The sequence below is a fragment of the Glycine soja genome, chromosome 13 (assembly GCF_004193775.1).
Source record: "Glycine soja cultivar W05 chromosome 13, ASM419377v2, whole genome shotgun sequence".
Taxonomy (NCBI): Eukaryota; Viridiplantae; Streptophyta; class Magnoliopsida; order Fabales; family Fabaceae; genus Glycine; species Glycine soja.
This window is the reverse complement of record NC_041014.1, coordinates 10,616,652-10,633,976: the sequence shown is the minus strand read 5'-3', so window position 1 is coordinate 10,633,976 and position 17,325 is coordinate 10,616,652. Positions and strand designations below refer to the sequence as shown.

The 17,325-nt window shown below is 32.0% G+C and overlaps 2 protein-coding genes across 2 annotated transcripts; one reads left to right on the top strand and one right to left on the bottom strand.

Moving 5' to 3' along the window:
* Positions 1–8,754: 8,754 nt before the first annotated feature.
* Positions 8,755–12,929, bottom strand: LOC114382111 (floral homeotic protein GLOBOSA-like). The gene is made up of 7 exons (XM_028341349.1): positions 12,574–12,929; positions 12,104–12,170; positions 11,471–11,532; positions 11,278–11,377; positions 10,703–10,732; positions 10,555–10,599; positions 8,755–9,090 (listed from the first exon to the last, which is right to left on the bottom strand). Exons 1-7 carry the CDS (start codon positions 12,759–12,761, stop codon positions 8,956–8,958), a joined length of 627 nt encoding a protein of 208 aa, XP_028197150.1. The 5' UTR covers positions 12,762–12,929; the 3' UTR covers positions 8,755–8,955.
* Positions 12,930–14,662: 1,733 nt separating this feature from the next.
* On the top strand, positions 14,663–15,419 carry LOC114381570 (putative glycine-rich cell wall structural protein 1). Its single transcript, XM_028340840.1, has 2 exons — positions 14,663–14,922; positions 15,032–15,419. Exons 1-2 carry the CDS (start codon positions 14,663–14,665, stop codon positions 15,417–15,419), a joined length of 648 nt encoding a protein of 215 aa, XP_028196641.1.
* Positions 15,420–17,325: the final 1,906 nt, after the last annotated feature.

The following is a 17,325-nucleotide window of genomic DNA, read 5'->3' as shown; positions in this document are numbered from 1 at the left end:
ATGAGCATGGAAGACTTTTTAGCACAGGTGGCTTGGCCCGGAGTCTAGCCTTCCTTTTTGGGGGGAGATGAGGCTCATGTGGCCCAGGAGCCACAGACACAGGCCACTGAAGACACTCCAAAGGCTAGAGGAGGCTAAAGATACCCCAAAGACTGAGGCAGAGGCCGGGGAAGCTACTGAGAAGACTTCAGGCGCAGTAAAGGCTGATATTGACGATGACTATGTAGCAGACGTCACTGCGGCGCAGGGGACTTGGGATCCATGGCCCACTCCAGCTCAGGATTGAAGCTTGACAAGACTCCATTTATTTATCTTCTTTTTTGAAAATTTTTTATTCTAGTTATTTATTTACTCAGTATTTTACTACTTTTGAAGTTGAACAGTGGTTTAATCTTGCATTTCATGATTTTATTCAGTAATGGTGTTTGTTTTGAACTTAATTGATTGCATGACATGAGTGACTTGCGCTGTGAAATCATATACCTTGAATAAGTTTGCTTTATGTAGAAGATAAAGGGCATGAAAATTAGGGGTGTGAGTGAAAATGTTAGCTTGCATGACAGGGAAATAGTGAAGGTGTAACCAATTGCTGTAACCCGGTGAGTTATGTGAATCTTAAACTGCGAGAGGATGACTAACATCAAGTACTGATTTTTGCATGAATCTATGAATACTGAATGAATGCATGATTTGGAAATGATGAAGGCCAAGTTGAATTGATTTTAGCCACTTAGCCAAACATCCTTCCCATGTTTATGAATGATTGAACCCTTGCACCCTTTTGAGCTTGAATTTGAATGAATGAGTTATTGAACACTAAGCCTAAATGTAAATGCTATCTTTGTATACCCTATCTTAGGTTATAGGAGAACATTGTATGGTTTAAGACAAATTTGTCCCAAATTTAGGGGAGTGTCTTGAGTGAATTATATTTCAAGAATGTAAGTAACAGCTACATAGAGAATCAAAATTACAACCTTTAGCAGTATCTATAAACTGCTAAAATAAAATAGAAAGAAAAAAAAGGAAAGAAAAAAGAATATAAAAAATGAAGAAAACTTTGTGTGTTGTTAATTGCGCTGCTAATTGTGGCATGTTAATAAAAGCTGGAAAGTCAAAGAAGAGGTGATCTATGGATGAATGCTCTCCTAGAACCTCAGTTTTGCATCCTAGAAAAACCATGAATTGTTCTTAGCCCAGCCTCATTACAAGCAAAATAAAGTCCTTCAGATTCATTTTATGTGTTTATAAGTGTATGGAATGAGATGAAATGCAAAAGTTGGGAATTGTGTTAGTCATTTATATGAAGAATTACCTGAAACACTTGTGCGTATGAGAGAGACAATGGTTGTGAGGATTAAGCTTGGTTGACCTTCCTTGATACTTGTCATGCCTGCTAGCCTATTTTAATTTTGCTACTTAATGCACATGCTCATGTCTCTGAATATAATGCACTTTACTTTGGAAGGTTGTTGGTTGATGCATGTTTAGTCATCTCTGTTTGTATGATTGATACACATGAGACAAGCACCATTTTGGTTGACCACTGTTACTTCCTTTTGCTTGAGGACAAGAAAACTGTTATTTGCTTTGCTTGAGGACAAGCAAAACTGTAAATTTGGGAGAGTTTGTTAATTTGCTATTCATGAGCGTTAACTACATTGAAAATAAGTGAAAAAATAGCAATTTGCCTCCAATTTACAGCTTCTTTTGTGAGAATTGTAAATATTTTACTCTTGTATGAATTTATCAAGTAGGAACTCCATTTTCGTGACTAATGTTGAATTCAACTTGGTTTTTAGGCCAAAGAAGAGAAGGTGTGAAATGCTGCTAAAGGACTCACTTAGCGAGCCAGATTGGCTAAGCGAGGCTCATTCGCTTAGCTAGGCAGCCAACTCGTTGAGCGAATGCAAAACCCTAGAAAATGTTGAGTCAGAGAGCAGCGTGCTTAGCACCCAGCCAGCCCGCCCAACGAGGATGTTGTCTCTACTTGCACTTAGCGAGTCCAGGCCCGCTTAGCGCATATTCACTTACTCTCGCTCAACGAGACATGCTTGCTGAGTACGCCTTCGTATGCTAAGAAGCCCAAGAGCCTTTAAAACACTGAGTTAGTGGGAAATGAAGAGACACCATGTGAAACAAAAGGAAAAAGGCACCTAGGCTGGAAAGAAGACTTTTTCTTCATCCTTTACCATTTTCTTTCACAAAAACACCATTTTCCTCTTTGTATTAAGTCCTCCTTGTTAATGGAGGACTAGACTCTTAATGTAAACTTCTAACTATCTATTTAATGTTATTTCTAGTGTTCTTTGCTTCTATCTGTGTTTATTTTACATTCTTGTGGCTTGATCATCCATTTGTATGTTTAGTTAGGTTTTGAGTGTTGGAAAATGCTTGGAATCCTTAGAACTTGGTAGAGCAGCTAGAGACCTGTTTATCTAGGAATAAAATGTAGTAATCTAGTGTTTTTTGTACCGAGTGTGTACTGCAACCCCCTTAGAACAAGTTTGTTAAGGAATCAAGAGAAAAAACTAAGAGAGATAGGCTCATTCATGTGAGGAATCATGGTCTAAGTAAATTGGTGGTGCAAGAACGCTAAAGTAACGTTAAATAGAGAAAAACCTTTTAATATGGCAAGATCAACTTCAGTAGAAGACTCCTTGACGCTTTGTGTTCATTTACAGCTTTGTGTTCATTTAATCATTTGCTTAAGTAGCAGAATTAATCACAGAAAATCAAACCATTAATGTGTTCTTTATCTTTATTACCAAGCTAAAAATGTTTACATACTGAATATACAACATCTAAGTACAACAAATTCCCTGTGGACACGATACTCGGACTTACCGTTTTAAATACTACTTGTACAAATTGGTATACTTGCCAATAGGTTAACATCTGCCTAATAAGAAATTGTGCGTTCTACATGTTTGGTGGGGGTGCCGTAAGTGACGAGTAAAGTTGAATAAACATTTTATTGATTGTGTTTCAAATCAATAAATAATAAGTATAGAGATTCGTGTGACCTCATCTTATCTTTTTTAAATGTTTTCTTTCTAAAAAAAGATTTATGAAGAAAAATTTGGCTTAATCTGTTAATTGAAAATCCTTTAAATATTTCTTGTCCTTGAAAATTATTTTTCGAGAACCTACACAGTTTCTTTCATTTCTTCTTGCTACAAGGTCATGACAAATGATAGCAGCAGATACATTCGAACCCTACACTAGGGCAATGACAACACCATGCATGAGCTTTAAGTGAACTAGGGGGCAGATAAGAAGTTCTCACCCGATAGGTTGAAAACCCGAAAGGATGGCCTAGGCAAAAGTTAGGGTAATAATAATAAAAAAAGGAAAGAAAAAACAATCAAGAGCGCGTTATTAGAGGTTTTGTCCCAAAATCCAAACTGTAAGAGTCTCTAGTCAAGATTTGAAATAACACATATCGTCTTTCTTCATCCCAAACACTAATTTATCCCTTACTACCCCCTTTGAGCAGAAGTATAATTGTTTTCTTAAAAAAAAAAAAAAAAACCCCGAGTAGGAACCACTGCTAAACTGGTGGGAAGAGCAATGCAAACAACACATGCATGACATTTACTAAGCTCTAGTTTGGGCAAAATCCACCAAAGGCGAGCAAAGCAAAAGGAGACAAAAAATCTCCAAATTTTACAAGGAAGGCACAAAAGTGCAATAAGGATTAATGTATAAGACAAATGGAATAGGGCCCAGGCCTTATTCCAGTTTATATCAGGCTATAAGTGCATAGATTTCTCTTTATATCCAATTTCCAAAATCCAATGTCCAATCTTTTGAGTTTGGGATGAGAGACCCTCTTAAAGAGTCAGACTCTTGCTTTCTTATAAGGTTGAGCCCTTGGGTACTAGTACTTATTGGACTCAACGTCCTTTGTTTTTGTTTCATAGGACTCAATGTCCTTTGCTTTTTAGTTTCATAGGACTCAATGTCCTTTGCTTTTTAGTTTCATAGGACTCAACGCCCTTGCCTTTATGTTTTTGTTTAGTTTCATAGGACTTAACGCCCTCACCTTTGTGTTTTCGTATGACTCAACATCATCTATCTTTATGTTTCATAGAACTCAACGTCCTCTGTCTTTATGTTTTCATAGGACTCAACATCCTCTGCCTTTATGTTTTCATAGGACTCAACATCCTCTATCTTTATATTTCATAGGACTCAACGTCTTTTGTCTTTATGTTTTCATAGGACTCAACATCCTTTGTCTTTATGTTTTCATAGAACTCAACGTCATCTGTCTTTTTGTTTTCATAGGACTCAACATTCTCGTATTTAAGTTTCACAGGACTCAACGTCCTCATCTTTAAGTTCCATAGGACTCAACATCCTCTGTCTTTATGTTTTCATAGGACTCAACGTCTTCTGTCTTTATATTTTCATAGGACTCAACGTCCTCTGGCTTTATGTTTTCATAGGACTCAACGTCCTCTTCTTTATGTTTCATACACCTCAAAGTCCTATGCTTTTTGTTTCACGAGACTTGTTTTCCTGCTTTGTCGTTGAACTCAAAGTTCTTTATTTTTTTGGTACACCAATTTCTTTTTCCCCAAAGATTCTCCATTCTCATGTTGTGATCTTTCAAAGAATCATCCGAACAGAATTAATGTCTTTGTCTTTACTTATCTTTTAATTTCAATAAAAGATAAGTACAAAAGGGCAGTTGTCAGATCCTAATTCTGTCCGAGTCCAAAAAAAGAAAAAAAAACAGAGAAAACAAAAAAAGCAAAAAGAGAAAGCAAAAGAAAAACAAAAAAAAAGAGAAATAAGGAAAAGAAAACAAAAAAAAGTACTAAGAAGAAAAAAAATAAAGAAGAAAGAAAGCATAAAAGAAAAAAACAACAGAAAAAAAATAAAGAAAACATAAAAAGAAAAAGAAAAAAAGAGTAAAAAAAAACAGCGTAAACAAAATAAAAGAGATTGATAATAAAAAAATAGAGAAAAAAGAAGAAAAAAAAAAAAGAAAAGCAACGTAAAAAAAAGAGAGAAATGAAAAGAGAAGAGAAAACAAAGAAACAAAAAGAGTAAAAAAAACAAAAATGTAAAAGAAAAACAAATAACAATAAGAAAAATAATAATACATTTTGTGCCTTATTGAACTCTCAAAGAGAATCTATTAGGTCATAAAAGAGCACAAGATAAAAGCCAAAAAAAAAGGAAGGTCTCTGAAAAAAAATCAATGCACAGAGGAGGCACAGGTCCTGAGGGCAGAAAAATGGACCAACTCGACGGCGCCATTTGACAATTCTGTCAAAGAAGGGAGAAAGGTCTCTAGGTATTCCTCATTCCCTTCACAATCTCTTTTCCACATTTTGGTTTCTTCTTTACCTTCATTCTCCCTTTTCATCTTCTTCTTCTATAGTTCTTTTTTTTTCTTCTCCTTCTTTTTTATTTTTTTCTTTCATTCTTTTTTTTCATATCACCGCGTCACCCTTCGTGGTGACTCCACCATGGCCGCCGGCAACACAGTTTGATCTTTTTTTTTCTTCTTCTTATTCCTTTGTTTTGTTTGGGTTTCAAGTGCTTTTCCTTTGTTGCATTTCTGTTTTCTTTTCTTTTCTTTTACCAACTCTGGCAAGGCCGCAGTGTCACTGTCCATGTTGTAGCCACCATTTGCCGCTATCCCATGGTCGCTTCGTGCCTGTGGGTCCTTCGCCGATGGCGTTAAAAGCCCTATCACTTTCGTTTTTCATGGTTTCTTTTCTCTCTTTTTTGTTTGCGCCACCGTGAAACCTCCATTGTTGTCGCTGCCGTGCCGCCATTGGCCCTATGGTGGCCTCACGCTGCTGGATCTTGCACCAGTGGTGCCATGGGTAGGGCGCCACCCTCCGTGGTGGTTTCCGCATTGACTGTGTCATTTTCTGTGCGAGGCAACTAGGGTTTTCCAACCTTGTTGCGTAATCGTGGGTCGGGTCGAGTCGCCTTGACCCGGTTCCAACCCAACCCTAAAAAAACAACAATCGCTCTTTACACCGCGTTTTTATTACATGTAGTTTTTTTTTTCATTTTTTGCCTAGCCCATTTTTGCAAAGTCTGTAATAAGATGGAAATCCTATTCATATCATGTTTTTTCATACATGCACTTTTTTGTTTTGGCCTAGCCCGTTTTTGTGAAGTCTAAAATAAAATGAACCACCGCTATTTACACCCCTTTTCTTGACGCATGCATGTTTTCCATTTTGGGCCCAACCTATTTATTTTGAACTCCAGAACAAAATGAAACCGATGGTTACACCCCCCCTTCTTTATATGTGTACCCCTGTCACTTAGGATGGAGGCTAGGCCCACTATGTTAGCACTCCGTCAATGTTGACTAAATCAAAGTCAACTCATTGACTTTAACAAAAAATAAAAAACCAAAACAACAAAACAAAACAGAAAAAAATGAAAAATAAAAATAATTATACATATGAGTGAATAACTCTTTATTTTATTATATTTCTTTATTGTCTCTCGTTTATTCTTCAATGTGATTTTCTTTTTTCTATCATAGCTTGTTAGTTAGTTTAATTAATATTATATTATAAATATCTCGTTATTCATCTTATTTTTCCTAATTTCAATCTCGCACCCTTAATTACTAAGTGTATTTCCCACTATTATTTATCCCTTTCCATTTTCATTCTATTTATCTGATTTCGTAGCACTATGTCAAATATTTATTTATTTTTGCAAATCCGCATTAGCATTCTTTAGTACTCGTTTACATTTTGTGCACTCCATGTTGGGTCTTCGACTTGTTTTGTGGTGTTTCAATAACGTGTGAATAAATTTTGTGAATGATATGATGGGTGTTCAACTTGCTTGAGTTCACAAAGTTTACCACAAAATTAAAGATTTTCTAAAAAGGGTAACATTCTCAAACAAATAATCCTTCAATGTTACATGCACTCCTTGCTTGGTCTCCGACTTGCTTGGTAGTGTTTCAATATAGTGTGAGTAAATTTTGTGAATGCCATGTTGGGTCTCCGAATTGCTTGACTTCACAAAGTTTACCACAAAATCAAAATATTTCAAAAAAAAAGTAATAAAATAAAATCAACCCAACACACAATCGCTTTTTGCGAAGAACTACATAAATCTAATTTCCTCATTGCACCTGAGGATACGTAAGAGCGAGGGTCAATCCCCTTGTCGACCAAAAAAAACTAAAAAATAATAAAATCCATTTTTGTTAAAAAAATTGATTTTCTTTTCTATATAAAAAAAATAATATAACAAAATATAATTTATGTTTTCAAGGGAAGATAAATAATTAAAAATCACTTTATTTTTAGCACACTTGATTAAAGTTTGTTGTCTTCATGACGGACGCGTAGGGTGTTAACACCTCTCCCCTGCCTAAACAACTCCCGAATCATTTTTCTCAAATTGTAGACCATTCCTTATCCTTTTCATTTTCCCGATATTTTTCTTAAATAATAAACGTTAGTGGCGACTCTCCAATTTTTCCATTTTTTGAGAAAACAATTTATTTATCTGAATATTTTATTTCATTGTCTCGTCGTGACCCATGTTGCGACAAAACTATATTTTATATTTATTATAAAAAATTAATAATAATGTTATTTATAATTTTATGATATTTTAACAAATTAAATTATAAATAAAGAGGAATACAATAAATTGAAAGAGTAAGTTATATATATATAAAGGTTAAATTTACTTTTGGTCTCAATAAAATTTTAATTGAACAATTTTAGTCTACCATTAATTTGTCACCCAAAATCAAACGATTTAAAAAGGAAATTAAAAATGTCAAAAATAAAATAAAAACATTTCTTTAATTCATTTTAGTAATTATTTCTATCAAATATGTTCTCCAAATATTTTAATTTTTTAAAAAAATGTATTGAACATATTTTATTCTTTATTTTTAATATTAATAATTTTCTATGTAAATAAGATAATCACACATGTTATCTTTGAAGGTCACATTTGCATTTTCTGTTTAATTTTGGCTGGCAAACAAATGGTTGACTTAAATTGGTCAATTTAAAAAACATTAAAGACTAAGTGTGCAATTAAATTTTTATAGAAAGCAAAATTACACATTCGTCTATAGAGATCAAAAGTAAATTTAAGCATAATGATAAAAAAAAATATTAGTTTTATTTTCAGGAAAAAGAGAGTAGTTTGAGATATTCAACAAAAGAAATATTTTGAACTAGCTATTAAATCAAATTAAATTTAAAACTAAAATTTAAACATACATTTGAAAGGAATAAAATCTTAAAATATATTTGAAAGTAATTTTTCTTTTTAAAAAATGTTCAATGAGAGGAAAAACAACTTCTAAAAATGTTTCATTTCAGAAAAAAGAATTTTAAAATCATATCGTTGAAGAAGCCATATACATGTATTTATTAAATTATTAAATGAATAACATAGAGTTACACGAATAATGTTATTCTACTTTGAATCAATGCTGAGAACACAAATATATACTGTGCATGTGTAGTAACTAGAGAAGACTAATATACATCAGTTTTAATTAATACTGCATATCTAGAGACGTTTATTTTTAGAGAAATAAAATAAAATACTCGAACTTACAATTACTTAAGAGTCATATTTTCGTCGGCTATTACAAATCTTTTTCTTTCTTGACTCTTGGCACATGAATACTTAAGTGTTATAATTTTTTTTATATTTTATTTAATTTTTAAGGATTAAAAAATATAAGTCAAATAATAAAATGTGTAAGCGCAAGCATTATACTCAGACAAACACACTAAGATGTCATATGATTACCCAATAAGGTTGGAGACACAAGATGTTGTAACTTCACAATTAAAGCCAAAGGTCAGTTGCTTAGTTTATTACTTACAACCAGATACCAACATATACTTAAAAGAGTTGTGACACATACGATTTTGACAGCACCAAGATGAAGTTTTTGAATTCAAGAGTTATATATTAGATCCTTTCTTGAAGATTTGGCTGCATAGGCTGCACACGAAAGGCAAATGGCATATGGGAATTGTAATCTCTTACGCTTTGATCAAACCCATTGTCCACTTCTCTCGCACCTTCCTCTGCCAAACGTTGTTGCTGTTGAAATAACACAATAGAACAGAGAAAAATAAGTTAATGTTTTTATGCAATAAGAATAAGTGATGATATTTGAACACTAATAATTTATAAATATCCCATTAATATCTCATTTCTCTCTATCTCTCTTTTTGTCGCATCTATCATTTTTCACCCATAAAGCACCTTAATTATTAATATTTTCTTTTTCTTTCCCTATTTATATATTTTATTTGTTATACAAGTAATTAAAGTATTGACAAGGTGATTTTTTTTTTACGAAACTAGGTTATCTTTTTCCGAGAGTTAAGAACCAATCTTTTAATTAAGGTATACTAAAATTTATTTATGGGATTAATATTTCTTAATAAATGTTTTTTCATACTAATATATAATATGTTCAAAATGAATAATAATAATAAAAAAAAATATTTTACTAAAAACAAGTAATTACTTTTAAATTATTAAAATCAATCTTGAGGGAAATTTAATTCTATCTTTAGTTAAAACACATTTTTGACTCGTGGTCTCTACAAACTAATCATCTCATCTTTTGCTTCTATTATATATATATATATATATATATATATATATATATATATATATATATATATATATATATATATATATAATTCTAAGATGGTGCTTTACATATGTTATGAAATCCAGTTACATTTATAATTTTGGAGAGCCCTATATTTAGTCTTCCAAAAATTACATTCATTAATAATACTATGTTTGTTTTTAAAACATTTTTGTAGCCAAATTATCTCTTAATATATACTTAAATTGTCATGATATTATTAGTCTTTTAAAGATTTTGTTACCAGAATTAGTTCTTAAAATTAAAGTGTCACCATATAAATCTTCAAGTGGTGATAAAAATAATCTGAGAGGCTAATTAGGTGATAAATTTTTTAGAGAATTAATGTGGTGACAATTTTTTTTAAAAGGTTAATGTAATAACAATTTGTGGAAGAGTAACCTAATACATAACTTCGAAGAAAACCACAGAGGGTTTTATCTTCTTTTTATTTAATTTATATATATCTACGGCTTTTGAGGAAGTGATTTTTTTTTTTTTTTGCACAAAATCACAATAGAAACAAAATTCTAGTTGAGTTTTATCAAGTTAAGTAGCATCTTAAGGATCATGACCTGATGAAATGTGCATGCTATGTTTTATTAGCTATCAATAAAGTACACCCTCTCTATTATAAAATTGTTAGCTTTTAATGTTGTTACACATATATTAAGAAATCATTTATTAATATGTATGTTGTCTAAAAAAACTCTTATTAGAGTTGGCCAACCCTTGAATTCTTAAAATGACAATAATTTCAAAACAACCAAAAAGTCTAAGTATAGTTTTGGAATGGAAAAAGAGCATATTCATGAAATTAAATTGGGAAGTTTTCATGGTGTTGGCAGTGTTTTGGAAAAGCAACCATGTATTAAACAGTGGGTGTATAATGTATTACGTACCCAGAGAAAATTAAGTTCCCTGTTCTCCTCCTCCAAGATCTTGTCCTGATCAGCAATATTTGCAGGAAAAAGAAATGAAAAAGTTATTGGTTCACTTTGCTTATAATTAGAATATTGTAAATCAGATAGTCAAATTAAATTAACATACGTTTCTCCTGAGCATCCTGTATACATCCATCTGCAGAGAAACAAAAAAAAAGTTATCAGTCAGATAATGTATATTGTTTCATTTTGGCTATAATTGGAGTTTTCATTGCGCAAAATAAACTGACTTAGCTGCCACATACAGTCATATACACTATATACACGCCTTGTCAATATATAAGTTATATATTATATTGTTTCTCATGTCTCGAATACATGAATAACAATTTTTTTTAATCTTAAATATAAACAAATTTTAATTATCTATGTCTTATTTAATGAGACTCTCTTTAAAATAATTTTCATTTAATAAGATTAATTTTTTTTATATTTAATATCAAGTTATAATGAAAAATAGTTTAAGAAAAATATTTATTTTTTAAATTAAAAATAATACAATTTCATGAAAATAACTAATTTTTTTAATATATATAAAATATAACTTTTTTTCCTTATAATTGAGAGACTGGAGAGAATATATCTTTAGCTACATATTTCTTTTAATAATTTTTTAAAATGCATGGCATAGCTCTTGCCACAAAAACTTAAAAATTTATCATCTTGAAGATTAATATTTACCTGTTTCTCGCGGACACTGACTAGACCAGTTTCTAAGGCATCCTCTAAGGCCATCAGCTCCTTGTAGTTAAGAGAGTTGATATCATCACCCTTCAAGTGCCTGAAAAGTATCAATTTGTGAAAGATGGTGTGAGAGAGAAAAACAGTATGAAATATTGAAATGACTTAAAAAAATGCAGTTATAATAATATACCTGAGCTCAATTTGCATGCTGTCATTCTCTTTCTTGAGTCTCTCAATTTCGCCGTTTAGGTTCTGAGTTCAACAACATTCACTGTTACAAACCCTAACACACATAATTGTCTTTTCTTAAAATAAAAAAAAACACATAGAAAATAGAATATTGGAGGGTACGATGTTTAAAAGCAAGAAATCCTCAAAAAGAAAGAGCTATTTGGAGTAGATCTGACTCTCTATGCTTGTTTTAATGTCAGTCAATAGAGAGATCCATCAAGTATGAAAGACGTTATTTTCTTCTTTTATATATATAAAACAAAATCTTTCATTCCTACTTGTTGTGTTCAGTTGTTTCATATTTTTTGCAAGGAAAATAAGCAAGTGAGTAGCGTTTTATTGCCAGATCTGTTCATAGATGTTGCATTTCTTGTAGTTCCTGCTTCTCTTTTTCAAAACAATAAAAAATAATATAATACTCACACATGCATAGGGAGAAGGTACGACCCAAATTTAGATCCACTCAGAATTCATAGTTCATGTTCCTCAGCATATTTTTAGCAAAAGATGAAGTAGGTCATTTTCCTTTGGACAAATCGAAATCAAACAGAAAATAGGAGCTATATAGCAAAAGCCCATAAATTTAACCAACCTCATGCTTGGCGTCCCAAAGCCTCTTCCCTGAGGTCTTGTGGTACCTCTCCAATATGTCAATCAACCTTCACCAACAAAAAGCTCAAATTCTAATAAACAAAAATAAAAATAAAAATAAGAGTTTCAATTTGTAGATCAATCAAATAGTACTATTTTCTTGCACTTGGTCATACCCTCTTGATAAAACTGCCAGTTATGAATTAATCAGGAATAGTTTTTTTTGTTTTTTTAATGTGAATCAACCTTCACCAACAAAAGATCAAAATCCGGGAAACAAAAAAAAAAATAATAATGAAAAGTTTTAATTTGTAGATCAATCAAATAGTACTATTTTTCTTGCACTTGGCCATACCCTCTTGATAAAATTTCCCTTTATGAACTAATCAAGAATACAAATTCTTAAGAAGAAAAAACTTGAGAGGAGAAACACAAAAGAAGATGAAAATACAAAAAAATCAAGATCCTTACGTGGTAGAAGGGCTGATGTAGTCATGCATCTTTCCAGATGCAGCAAAGATGATAAGCGAAACTTGAGCATCACATAGAACAGTGATTTCCTTGGCCTTCTTTAGGATCCCATTCTTTCTCTTTGAGTATGTAACTTGCCTGTTGCTTGAGTTCTCTATCCTCTTGATCTCAATCTTACCCCTCCCCATTTCTCAAACTCTCTTTTTTGTTCTAAATGTTCTCTGATCTTCTTCCTTGTGAAATGGAGAAGTTAGAAGAGGGTGGCTTCAAAGATAAAAGTAAGAGAAGTTAGCAACTTGCCATAAGGGGTTTGAGGTTAAGGAACTTTCTTGGGGGCACAGTGGACTGTGACAAAGCCAACGGAAGTAACTTTTACTTGATGTTTGATTTGGCTTTGTTAGTTGTTGCACTTTCTTAACCATTGGTCTCCTTAGACACTCTCAGCTGTCTCATGGTCATTAATTTGCAATATGGTTCGTGGCAAAAAAATATTGAACTTTTACTTTGTTATTTACTCTATGCCTCGTTATAATTCTTGTATAAGAGAAAATAATTATTATTTGGATTTTTTAATATAAAATTAATTATTATTTTTTATTCATATTCTTTTTAATATTAATAATAAAGAATAAAATTTATAATGAATTAATGATTATAAAATTATTACTCTTCTATCTGTTTATTGTTTTTTTTGTCTATATAAAAATTGTTATTATTTTAAGACGGAGGGAGAGTATTCGGTTTATTATAGGGTGGCTTTGGACGACACCTAATTAACTTGTATTGAATTCTGTGATGTATAGATGAGTATACCACTTTAGAATTTGATAATATATTTATAATTTGTTTGCGTGATAAAAGAAGGCTTTGGAAAAAAAAACATGACGTTGAAAAAAAATTACTTTTTTTGGGAAAAAAATCTTTATGCATATATGATTTAAATCATTATAATTCTATGGTCCAAATATATTTCTCTCATTTTATGCTACGTACAAATATATTTTGTAAATTTTATATTTAGATCACATTTAAATAATCATTTTAATTAAACATTTATTTTTGGTATGTAATTCTTACAAAATAAAAGAATATTTATAAATTTAATTGAGAAACTCTAGATAAAAAAATTTGATAAATTTCTACTAGAAATTTATTAAAATAAACTATAAAATACTTACACGAAAATAATATTATTTTTTATTATAAATTATTCTAAATTTCCTTATAGAATAATTGTGATGATTTTGTATACATAAATACTTTTACTTTCAAAATTAACTATTCACCTGACAATCAAGCTTCTTTCGTGATTAATTATTTTGGCCTTCAACTGACTATTTTAAAAAGCAACCCATAAAAATCTTTGTAGAGAAACAAACAAAAGTATAATAATCAGAGATCAACCATCAAATCAGAAGGATATTAATTAATCACGGATTCCCACGATAAGAAATTAAGCATTTGAAGTAAAGTCTAAAATGGGTAAGAGAAGTGTTCAAAACATAAAGGGAAGTGCACAATTTCGTCTAAGTCAAGATCATGGTTGAAAGTTGAAACAGGAGGAGCAAAGATTGGGTCTTTTGTCATGGTTTGAAGTTTGAACAAGCACCTGTGGATGATTCCCGGAGGAGAGTGTCTCTGATTTGAAAGGTTTGTAAACTTGTGTTCACTGGCAACAGCCGGAGATTTCGTGAAATGACAACATTCAGACAAGGAAGCCAAGAATCTTCCTACACATAAAGAGTACCAAACTGTGCTTGAATTCCATTATATCCATTGAATTATTGTGTGTTTCCGTGATTGTTTGCGAAGTTGATAACGGGGTTTAAGGTGTTTTTTTAGTTTTGAGTATTGAAATTTTAAAAATAATAATTAGTTTTTAGTTTTAGTTTAAAAATAATTAAAATTAGTTTTAAATAAATTTATTTTGAAAGTTTCACATTATATTAAAATTAGTTTTAAAGAATTTTTGTATGGCAGTGACGATAATGATAATAATAGTGATGTCAACAATGATGACAATAGAAATATTAGTGGTGATCACGATGACAATGGTGATAGCGAAGGTGGTGACAATGACGATGTAGTCATGGTAACAGTGTTCACGGTGGCAGCTAATGGTAGTGACGTTAGTAGTGGTGGTGGTGATGATGGTCGTATTAGTAGTGGTGGTGGTGGTGACGGTGACGAAGTTGATATTAGTGGTGGTGATAGTGGTTGTAGCAATGTTAGTGGTGTTGGTGGCGATGACGATAGTGATGGTAGTAACGGTGGTGGGGTGATGGTGATAGCAGTATTGGTGGTGGCAACAAGTAATGGTGATGTGGTGGTGATAGTGGTTGTAGCAATGTTAGTGGTGTTGGTGGCGATGACGATAGTGATGGTAGTAACGGTGGTGGGGTGATGGTGATAGCAGTATTAGTGGTGGCAACAAGTAATGGTGATGTGGTGGTGATAGTGGTTCCGACGACATTGGTGATGATTATGGTGACGATGATGGAGGTGATATTGTTGGTAGTGGTGGTGTTGGTGACAATGATAGTGATAGTGACATTGATGGTGTAGTAGCAATGTCGATGGCAACGATGGTGTCAGTGACTGTGGTGTTAGTGGTGGCACCAAGTGGTGACACCAAGTGGTGGCAGTGTGATGGTGGTGTTAGTGGTTGCGACAACATTGGTGGTTGTTGTAGTAGCGATGATGGAGATGGTAATGGTGATAATGATGATGGCGGTGACGGTGATGGTGGCAATAATGGTGGTGGTAGTAATGTTGGTGGTGATGGTGATGTTGGTGAAAATGGTGGTGGTGGTAGCAATACTTGTGGTTGTGGTGGAGGTAGCTAGTTATGGTGGTGACAACGTTGGTGATGGTGTGGTTGTGATAATGACAGAGGTGGTATTTGGTGATGGTGTTAAGTCTGGTTGTGTCCAAGTCACATTAGATTGTACCAAACAGTTAAGTCCTTAAGGTAAGGTTTTTATGTTAACAAAGTATAAATATTATGTGTTAACATTTCATGCTTAAGTTATAGGTTTATCTATCTCTATGAGATATAAGCAGAAAGCATGAGTAGAAAGACTCTAGATGAAAGCTAAAGTATTAGCCATTCGACGATACTGCCTTAGCGTCCAGTCTTAAGAAGACAAGTGCTTTGGCACTTGGCTCATTGAACAAAGGCATTGGAACAATTACTTGATCCTGAAGTACTAAAAGTAATAATAAGAAAGTAACTCTGATCGTAGCACACAAAAGGGAAGCTTTTAAAGTATCTTGTCTTGACATTTTTAATTCCTTTTGTCTTATGTTGTTAATGTTACTTTTGATTTGTACACTGAAAAGTCAGCTATGAGCACAATGCGACACTGTCAGGTTGTACTTTTCTGAAGATATGTTGTAGAAAGTGCTTGTGCCCCACACTCTCTTTGCGTAGTAACGACCTTGTGGAAAATGCCTAAGCTATTAGACAATGACTAGTTGGGATCTGTCAACGAGTTGAAGCTCTAAAGTCTATATAAAGCTTGAAGATGTTTGTAAAAAAATGAATAACAAGAGAATAATATGAGTCAAAACGAATAAGTGTTGTAGCATTGTTAGTTTTATTAGGCGAAAGAAACTTTAGCAAATTGAGTAAATCTTAGCTTTGCTAATTTAGCAAGTTTCATTATATTCGAGCTAATTGTGTAAACACTCTTTCAATGATAAGAATACATTTTCTTTCAAACATTTATTCTTTGTGAAAGATAGGAGTGACTTAGTGACAAAGAATATTTGCATCTTACTATCAGGGGAGATTAAGGGTAGAGCCATGAGTAGTCTAGAGAGTACTTGTTGTAGTCAGAAGAGTGGCATATAAAATACTTGAATGTAATCAAAGAATTTATTAGTGAAACCCTTCAAGGTTTGAAGGAGAATCAAACGTAGTCTAAGAGTTGGTGTGTGATAGTTGCCTAGAAGTGTTCCTAAAACTTGTAGCGGACGATTATGATCTATTTTGCATTCAAAATATACAATAATAATAATTAGAAAAAATAGATTTGTGTACTTGGATGCACGCTCTTGAAGCAACAAAATTTTTCTTTAATAATGTCAAGACTCTACATGTATCCACACCAAGACCAATATCTATTATCAACTCTTTGATGAGTGAAACTTAAAGAACAAATTCTCTATCTACTTTTCAGGTCTAAAACTAGACTTAGCCAATGATTTTTTTCCGTGTTTCAGGATACGTTAAACTTTTCTAGTTTTTGTCTTCTATTTATGATGTTTGAGAGATATAAATTTGAGCATTTTCTCAAAGAAAAAAAGGAAATATTTAAAATAATTTAATATTTCTTTATCTTTATAAAAATAAAAGTTATCTTATATATTTTATTTTAAGAAGCTTCCTGATTTAAAACAAAGATAATTTATGATTAATCACATGACTAATGATGATAATTAATCACATTCCTGATATGTAACAATAGAATATTATTCTTATTTTACGAACAACTTCCACAATTATAAAATATTATTCTCTTTTTATATTAATTATATTCTTGGTGCTAGCAAAAAATATAATAATATTCCACTAAAATATTTATTTGATTAAATTAAAAATTTTAATTTAATTATTAAATAAATTATTTTCTTTTGCAAAGATTAAAAGGCTCATTTGTGTGTGACCCCATAGGTTCAATACTAAACTATACTAAATCAATCATAATTAATTTACTAATCAAGGTAGGCCACTAAGAACACTCTTTA

Coding starts and splice junctions, on each gene's coding strand:
- LOC114382111 (XM_028341349.1), bottom strand. CDS start 12,761: ATGGGGAGGGGTAAGATTGAGATCAAGAGGATAGAGAACTCAAGCAAC. Junction 12,171..12,573: donor TACATCAGCCCTTCTACCAC/GTAAGGATCTTG, acceptor TTGTTGGTGAAG/GTTGATTGACATATTGGAGA. Junction 10,600..10,702: donor ACAGGATGCTCAGGAGAAAC/GTATGTTAATTT, acceptor ATTGCTGATCAG/GACAAGATCTTGGAGGAGGA.
- LOC114381570 (XM_028340840.1), top strand. CDS start 14,663: ATGGTAACAGTGTTCACGGTGGCAGCTAATGGTAGTGACGTTAGTAGT. Junction 14,923..15,031: donor GTGATAGTGGTTGTAGCAAT/GTTAGTGGTGTT, acceptor TGGTGGTGATAG/TGGTTCCGACGACATTGGTG.